The 9,104-nt window shown below is 40.0% G+C and overlaps 1 protein-coding gene across 2 annotated transcripts; it reads right to left on the minus strand.

Annotated features, from left to right (window-relative positions):
• Positions 1–476: 476 nt before the first annotated feature.
• LOC149835829 (uncharacterized) lies at positions 477–4,121 on the minus strand. Of its 2 annotated transcripts, XM_090010685.1 has the most exons (5): positions 3,194–4,099; positions 2,156–2,623; positions 1,676–2,053; positions 1,522–1,589; positions 477–886 (listed from the first exon to the last, which is right to left on the minus strand). In XM_090010685.1, exons 1-5 carry the CDS (start codon positions 3,842–3,844, stop codon positions 676–678), a joined length of 1,776 nt encoding a protein of 591 aa, XP_089866811.1. In that variant the 5' UTR covers positions 3,845–4,099; the 3' UTR covers positions 477–675. The 2 variants fall into 2 exon arrangements, with proteins under 2 accessions (XP_089866811.1, XP_089866812.1); XM_090010686.1 differs by lacking the exon at positions 1,522–1,589 and having other exon boundaries at positions 838–886; positions 3,194–4,121.
• Between the last annotated feature and the right edge of the window lie 4,983 nt (positions 4,122–9,104).

Below are 9,104 nucleotides of genomic sequence, written 5' to 3' on the forward strand. Positions count from 1 at the left end.
ATCAATTAAATGAATCAACTATAAAGATCACATTTGCCCACAAAGGATCCACTCATCTGATAGGGGAGACTTGTGAATGTCACTAAGTTAACCGGACATCACAAGTCTGAAAGCGATGGTGTCATTCCTTACCGGAAGGTCAAAACTGGGTGTACTTTCCCAGCAAGCAGGGAGGACCTCAAGGGGTTTTACCAACCAGAGCCAGCCAATGTGCAGTCGGTGATGGAGGCTTATTCCTTTAGAAAGCACATAGTAATGCCTACACATCAACGCCCATAGATCATGATACATGCCAAATTCCTTTTTTTTTCTTGAAATAAAAAAGAAACCAAAGACGTACCACGTTCTTGATTTACCTTAAGGGAAGCTTATGCCAACTTACATGATCTCTGGTGATAAAATTAAATGACACGGAGCAATTCATCTAGATTAATGATGAAAGAGTACATTAAAACCTAAAAGGCACATCAAATAGAGAAAACAAAAGTTTGATCAATACAAAATATAGCATATTTCCACTGCAACTATATCTTCTTACACATGCACAGAGGCACCAAAACAATACTGCAGGACAGGACTGGAGTATCAGTATGTGTTGTATATAGCCACAAACTCAAACATTTTCAAAAGCAAAACACAGACAGAACTAGCAAATCGAACAAGGCATGAGTGCAACTAACTGGACAGGAATGACATTGCCCGCCTGAAATCAAACGATTTCAGTGTGTTAGACTGGAAAAGATTCTTATCTGGAGTCCAGAAATCTCCGTTGTGAGGTAGGAGTATATGTTGTTTACAAGTTTTTTCATCTTCACCAGGTTTAGGGGAGGGCATCTCTTTCTTCTTCTTGACAAACTCGAAAAATTCAGCAACTTGGCGAGCATATCTGTACCAGGGAAAGCGTTAGTGCGTCAACTAACAAGGAAATACAGAAGAATGAATCATGTAGCTAGAGATGGAAGCGAAGTAGCAAAAGGAACTTTGTCCATGGGTCATGACACTGGAAAACACTACCATCTTTCCCACAAAAACAGCGCACACACAAAAAAAAACATATGGACTTCAATATTAGGAATTGCCTACCACATGAAATATTATAAGTAGAAAATATTTTCTTTTCCCCTTGAAGTTTCTATTGTACTTCCGATACGTCAGAAATATTCACATCATCTATGTAAACAAAATAACATGATATTTCTGCAAGTATTCAAAATGCTACAAAAGTTTTTTTTTTCAAAAGTCTCAAAATACACAGATTTTTCCTCTGAAAAAAAACTCCAAAAGTATAAAAAATGAATACACAACCATAAGGGGAAGCTTGTCCATAATTCCTTTATTCCTACAATTTTCTTTGGTACTGAAAAGGATAAAGTGGGACAGGCATAAGCAACTCCAGAACATCAGAGATGGAAAATCTGACTATATGATAAATTCCTCAATAACACTATTTAGATATGAATATCATAAAACATGCAGAATGAGCAAGAGAGTTGCAGCTAAAAATGAAAATTGCAATCGTACTTTTGCTTTGCTTCAATATCTTTGCTGAAATCAATATTGGGTTCACAATCTAGAACCAAAGCTGGCACCTGAATATGGAGAAAGAAAAGCTATAAGGAACCTTACCAAATCCAATCAAGAGACATAAAAATTAAAGAAAACACATGGATCAAACCTTTTGAATGCTAGCATGCATATGGTCTCCTTCCAAATAAAATACACGATCTCTTATATCAGGATGCAAGGAGCTATCCATATGGAGTGGCAATTGACTAACTGATAGCACCCCATGATTTCCACTCTGAAAAGGGAACAACCAGCTCTCATGCTTTTCATGCAAGTCACGCAGATAGTCCAGTGATACACCACCTTCTTCTGCCCTTTTCCTCAGCAGCATTCGCTTATGGCAGGTGTCGGGACTAGCTCTCAGATATATAAAACCATCAGGGATAAGCCCAGGAAGACAAGAAACAACAGGATCAAACCATGAATCATAGATGCTGATCTCCAACTCATTCATCCAATTTGCTTCGTGCACAGCACGGACAAAAACCTTCATCCCAACAAGATAAAGAACCATCCCTCAAAGTTCATTCATGAAAAACTATCAAAACACAGTATATAAAATAGAACATTCAAGAGTTAAAGCATATACCATTCGATCACTAAAAACACTTCTTTCCATCAGGCGCAGTGGCTTAATTCCACCAGCAGACTCCCTTTCTTGCATAAATCTCGTCACAAAAACATAATTTTGGAAAGTATAAGCATACCTCTGGGGTTCTGCATAGAATGCATCCAAAATATTGAAGTGATCAGGTCCAACATCCTGCCACTTTGAAATAGGCTCCGGAACCACTTCCACAAGATCACGCAATTCAAGTGTTTCATTGGCTATTCTTTGAAGGAATGTAGTCTTCCCAACACTTATGTTTCCCTCAACACAGAATGTTAACCTCTTATTCTTTGCAGATTTCTTGTTGGTATTTGAATTTGTCTCTTTTAACTCTTCATCAACACTCTCTTTTATGAAGGAAGTTATGCTTTCAGCGTGGTTTCTATGAATGATCCCTACAGAGCTCTGTAAATATTCAACCATCTTCTGACTAGATTCTCCCAAGAACTGTAGGAGAAAGAGCTCAAAATTGCTCAGAAACAAATCAACATGTAAAGATAACGAGTACAGTAGTCCAATATCAACAATTTTAGTTAAGAAAAATTTCAACATGAATGATAATCATTTCATCATTGATATGTTGAATCTGGTTTTGAAAGCTATTTGGACACCATATTGCTTATCCGAGTAATAACATCTTAAAGAAATCTGAGTTTTTAGTTGGATCCAAACTGTCAGTAAAGACAAATATAGATTGATTATAATCTTAACAAGGAGTGTTTTCACTTTCTTGTGTTTATCCAGATCATTCTCGCTCATGAACTCATGTCATATAATACTTCCTGGGATTCGCAAAATTGGCTCGGCAGTGAGGCATATAAATCGCATGACTTATGATATGCCATTGAAGCATACGGTTGTAAGGCATGACATAAAGTTCTATGGATACAAGGAACTAAATTTTACAATCACTAACAAATATGCTAGAAGGGAAAAGCAGTAATATTTTCGTAATAAAGCATAACCCGGTGGATTTACATACACAAGACATAGGGGTGGCGAGGGGAGCTGTCATACCTTGTCCTTATAGAGTTGTTTGAGATCCGAAACACCTCCAATGCCATTATCCACAAGCTTCCTCAGGTTCCGAGGGCCGACTCCCGGAATAGTAAGAAGGTCGGCATTACCCTGAAGACCAGCGAGTCCTGCACAAGCCGAAGCCGAAGAACACAGGGAAGAGGAGGAAGAAGAAGAAGAAGAAGAGCCCCTGTTTCGCCTCTCCTTCTGCAGGCGCTTCCTCGACTTGAGCTTCCCTTCCTCTTCCTCGTCCTCGGCTTCTCTCTCTGGGCCTTCTTCGACCTCCCTCTCCTCGCCCTCGCTGCTCAAACCCTCCTTCACCGCCGCCGCGCACGGTCCGTCCAGCCGGCTGTGCAGCCAGGCGGCGCCGACGACTCCCGCCCCTTCCTTGTAAACCACCCAAGCCCTAGCGGGCGCGCCATTCTGCTGGTACGCGGCGCGGCATCCGCAGCCGGGGAAGAGCCTTGATTGATTGGAGGAGGGATAGACAGAGGTAGGATTTCGGGGGGTCTGGTGGATGAGGGTCTTAGCGGGGAGGAGGTGGGGACGAGGGAGAGCGGGCATGGTGAGGAAGCCGAAGAGGTGGCGAGGGCTTCCCAAGGCAGAGACAGAGAAGAAGGGCGGCGGGCTTTTGCTCCACAGCTTTTGCATCACTCTCAATCATCTCTTTTACTTCATTTCTTGGTATTAACACCACCACCTCCTTCCTCCTCCAACCTCCTCCTCCTCCTTCTTCTTCACCACGAAAATGGAAGTTGCCCTTTCTATGTTGCTGTTCTCCTGTGCTTGGTTTTGCTTCAGGAAGAGAGAGAGAGAGAGAGAGAGAGAGAGAGAGAGAGAGGTTTTGGTTTCGCTTTGCGTGGTGGCAACGCGTCGAAGGCCGCTCTGCTTTGGGTTTGGCCAAGGTTTTAATTCTGCCTGTTATCGAGCCCATAATCGGTTTTACATCCCTATAATAAAAACTTCAGAATGACCTGATATGATAGGGACAGATGATTGGCATGGATATCTGTAAATCCATGGTTTTACATTGGTGCTGAAACATCTGGCTGGATACTTGAAGAGGCTAGCAATAGCTGGCTTGATATGGAACGGTTTACGGACGCATGTGCAGCTTGAAATGTGATTAGACATGAGCTCATGGCAGCCTAGAGGCCCTAGACAGCAACACGAGCCTGTGCCTCAAATCTACTTGTATATACCTGTATGGTGCAGAGGTGCATCTGTTGTGACACTGAACCACAACTGATGTTATCATTACTTTTGGTATAATGGTTTTACACACATCTCATTTCTAAAACCAGAAACGAATTATCGTTTCATATTTAGCATGTTCTATTTAACTATTATGTTTGCCTTTTTTAAGTTAACCGCAACAAGATTTCTTGGGCCATTTTGAAATCATCCTTGTCTTTTCACCATCTTTCAGAATGAATCTTATTGATATGCTTAAACATATTAATGTAGTAAATAAAATATGCTAAACACATCTTTACAATTAAATCAATGGTTGTTACATATACGCAAACAAGAATGTAGCACAATTTTGATTTTCTATCTCTATATAAGGTTAATATTTGGTGCTATTGAAGGAATGGAACTATTAACCATAAATCACCTGCTCTTTTTTTTTTTTTTTAGTTGGGACCTTATGAATGTCATTTACAAGGTTTGTTTAATTGAAAATGAGTTCTGAATCATGTGAGATTTTTCTAGGGCTTTAAAAAGCAACTGTCTACATTGTACAAGCCTTAAAATCATATTTGTGAGAAAAAAACACAAACAATGGCATTTTTGAAAAGGCAGAATTAGAAGGTGGGCAGGATTAACACATTCCTATATATGTAAAAGAAAAGTGGCAACTGCCTGACCACTTTTGAGCCTGACCAAAACAGAAGAGTACTCAGTACGCGCTCGGTGAGCTCCAGCATCAATAATGAGGAAAAATGACCTGTGCCATTTTCCACCCAGTTTTTTAGCGGGGCTTGGCCCTTTAGACAACAAAAAACATGTGCTTAAAGGGCTTTTAGCAAGCGTCGCTAAAAGTTGTTTTTCTGCCCAGACTTTTAACAGCGCTTCAAAGCGCCGCTATTTTTTTACTGCCGTTTTGATCAGGCAGCGACCACTCTCTCTCTCTCTCTCTCTATATATATATATATATAATTGAAAAACCATCTTTATTAATCAGTGGCTTACGATTTACCAAAACTTTATGGCTCAAAAAAACATGTTTGTGCGTCAAAATTACAAAATCTAAGATGCAATTCTTTAAGAAACCATGCTGAAATATTCTTTTCTTTTTTTTCAAAAAACAAAAAAACCATGCTGAAATGCATCTATGGGTCGTATTGACTAAGACAAAGCTTGCACTTACGATCTCTAACTATATTTTCATTGGAACACTATATAGGTTGGGTCTTGGCTTGGCAAGACTTAGGGTCTGTCCGTGTGTCGCATAAAACGCTCCCTTTTCGTGGTGTAGGGGGGGCTTTTCCTGTGGGGGTTCGCACCATGAACCTGTGGCGCATGCCAACTGGGGAACTCTCCACACGGAAAGCTCCTGCCCACCACATTGCATCGCATTTACAGCGAAACAAAGTTCAATGGGGGAACACTCTCTGCGCTTCTTTATGCTCCTAAGGTCTATTCTATATATCCCCAAAGCCCGTTAAGGGCCAGGTGAGTCCAGTGGCTTTCCATCTGCCCTACCGGACTCTAACGTGCCTGACCGAGCTTGGACTCGATCGGACTCACCCAATGTCCATCCCTAGTTTTGCTTTCTGCATTGGACCCTATGGGCGACCTGACTCGAGAGTGCATTTGCTTTTGCTAAATGAGTGTGCTGGAAGTTGCAGTCTACAGTGCAGGATTGCATGCACAATCAATAAAGCTGAAAAACCAACGGGGATGTTTTCAGTAGAGATCAGGAAAAAAGTATTCACCAAGCCCATTACTCTGGCTCAGGTCCGATCAAATCAATGTTGGGGGCATTAGCTCCAACCGATGGACAGTCATTAAGACCCTTGGTTTTATGTTTCCATCAGCATGAAACAACGGCACCGCATTGATTTAAACCATTTCTAAATTTTAGTGTTTAAGCCTGTTACTTTGAGCCATGAGTCATGGCCAATGTATGGTGTTTGGTTGCTGAGGACCAACGACATAATAAAAATATCGTGATTTTATGGCAATATTTTTTAGATGATATTCTTACGAAAAAAACACTTTTCTAAATAACATCTTTTTTAAAAAAAATTATCATTCTAATATATCATATTTTCACTTGTTCAAAACTTTGAATTGTGTAGTATGGTCTCGACTTGCTTTGATCAATAGGGCGCAATGCTCATTTCATTTTCTCAATAGAAGCATAATATGGAAGTACTATTGTGTACGTTGTCGTTTTTTTCTCTATATATAGATATTGGTTTTTTTTTAAAAGCTTTACTAAGATGCTATCACTTGTGCCAAACGTGCGCTTTTTGTAACAAAGAAGGGGCAAAAGATTGAGAGGTATGTTACAAGGACACACCATTTTGGCTGCATGTCCATCGTATCATACTGAACACATGCGAACAAGCTAATATTTTTATTATTATTTCAATAATTATGCATTTTTAATATTAAAAATATTTTTTTATTGATTAGAAATTAAAAATTCCATGGCTTTGTATAATACTTCACAATTTCTCTATTTTAAAATTTAATAAATAAATTTTTTATTTAAATAATTATATATTTGATGTCTGAAATTAAAATAATATTATATAATAATATATATAATACTATATATATAGAGTGGTTGACATCAATTTGGATCCCAATATGGATCTTAGACCCATTGCTGAGATCCCTGATCCATATGTGTGTGGATAAATAAGTTTTTAAAAATAGATAGTAATATTGTAATATATATATATATATATATATATATATAATTAATGTTTTGTTTAGAAAAAAAATCTATTGCCTTAAAGGAATAAAAACCCTTCTAAAAAGGACGTCAACTTTAGAAGAGAAGTCCTATTAGTGTTATAAAAAGGGGGGCGTGAGTCTTTCTCTCTCAACCTCGACTTTGAGAGAGAGAGAGAGCCGAAAGTAATTCAACATTACCACTCATGAAGATCAAAAAAATGTTGAACCCATGAACTGAACAAGAGCAAAAGCCAAAACAAATAAAGAAAGCACAACAGAAAAGAACATCAGACAGATAAACGGGCTCACCCAGAGTCGCTTGCCCAGATTGCGGCAAAAGAGAGGTAGCATTAGCAGGAGGGAGCAGAAGATCAATAAGATGCATACACAAGATCGCATAAACATCTACCAAGATTTTATCCACCAAGTTATTAATGTTAACTGAAATTTGACGAAAATGAGCATCATTTCGCGCCATCCAAACAAACCACCAAGAAGTAAGCAACCACGTCCGCCAGATGAACCTCCACCTCTTGCTGCACCTAATACAAACCGGCCCCAAGATCAGATCTAGTGCAAAGGACTCCTCCTTAACAAACACTTTCGGATGCCTCCAGGTCCTGCTAAAGAGTTCCACAAATATTGGGCAAGACCAGAACAAGTGAAACATAGATTCTTCTGCAGCTTGACAAAGCACGCACCAACTCGAAAGTTGAATGCCCCACTTCTTTAAATTATTGTGGGTCTGGATCCTATCGTGCAGAATTAACCAAGTCAGGACTCGAGAACGGGGAGAAGGACCCTTCGCCCAAAGCACATCCTCAGGCAACCAATCAGCCCCCGACGAGAGCAACGATCTATAAACTTTTTTTGTGAGAAACTCTCCGCTTGACACCAACGCCCACTGCAACCATTGACCAAAACTTTCGGAGTCCTCAAAATGGTCTCTAAAGTAGGCTAAAGCCCTCAACCACGATTTACGCAAGTGCGAGAGCGCCAAACCCCGGGTTCCCAGATGAACCAGGATAAGTGCTGGAGCCCCATATTTAGCAAGAAGCAAACTAGCACAAGGGTTATCCGGTTGGTGGGCCAACCAACATTGCTTGGTGACAAGAACAATGCTTCGCAGTCTGGGTGCATGAATGCCTAAACCAGCCATACGTCGAGGTAAGACCAGAACACTAACCAATCAAGTGATGCTTACCCTTGAGTTGACACCCAAACCATAGAAAACCTACCAGCAAGTGCGTCAGCTGCTTTTCTACTCCCACAGGCATCACAAACATAGACATGAAAAATTCTGGAATAGTTGAAAGAACATGTCTGACTAAGGTTAGACGGCCAGCGATGGAGAGATAAGACGACTGCCACGAAAGCAATTTGTGCTTCACTTTTTGAAGCGGCGGAGCCCAAGCAGCAGAAGAGAGAAGAGAGAGAGAGAGAGAGAGAGAGAGAGAGAGAGAGAGAGAGAGAGAGAGAGAGAGAGAGAGAGAGCAGTGTCTCCTCCATTGATTCTCCTCCCTCTTCTTCAGCGAGCTCTTTTTCTTTCTCATTTTCTTCGAAAACAACAAGATGTGAGTTCTTTTTCTAGTAGATGAGGGGTTAGCACGGGTTGAATCGCATAGGGTTAAGGAATTCTCAGCAAAACACATGAAAGTGTGATAGAAGAGGGTCACATTAGGCACACTGTTTCGAAAAAAAAAAAATTGGGCGTGATTTCCTTTTTAACACATATGGTATAAAAAGAAAAAATATATATTTGTTTTGATGGGTCATTAAAAGTCTAATTGCAAAATTTATGTTTTGTAATGAGTTTCAGATTTTGCTAAAAAGTTTATTTACATGCTTAGATTAGAGGTTACATTTGTTTAAAAATCTAAGTTGAGTGTACTTACACTTTCCTTGGGCATGAGATCATGCTACATTTGTGGACCCTAGTCTGCGTCTCTTCCTGAATAAAGATTTTGCTGAGCGAAGCGCGATTTTGTTGGATCGG

Source organism: Nuphar pumila, chromosome 6 (assembly GCF_984573655.1).
Source record: "Nuphar pumila chromosome 6, dmNupPumi1.hap1.1, whole genome shotgun sequence".
NCBI lineage: Eukaryota > Viridiplantae > Streptophyta > Magnoliopsida > Nymphaeales > Nymphaeaceae > Nuphar > Nuphar pumila.

Coding starts and splice junctions, on each gene's coding strand:
- LOC149835829 (XM_090010685.1), bottom strand. CDS start 3,844: ATGCAAAAGCTGTGGAGCAAAAGCCCGCCGCCCTTCTTCTCTGTCTCT. Junction 2,624..3,193: donor AACAACTCTATAAGGACAAG/GTATGACAGCTC, acceptor TTTCTCCTACAG/TTCTTGGGAGAATCTAGTCA. Junction 2,054..2,155: donor GTGTTTTTAGTGATCGAATG/GTATATGCTTTA, acceptor GTTGGGATGAAG/GTTTTTGTCCGTGCTGTGCA.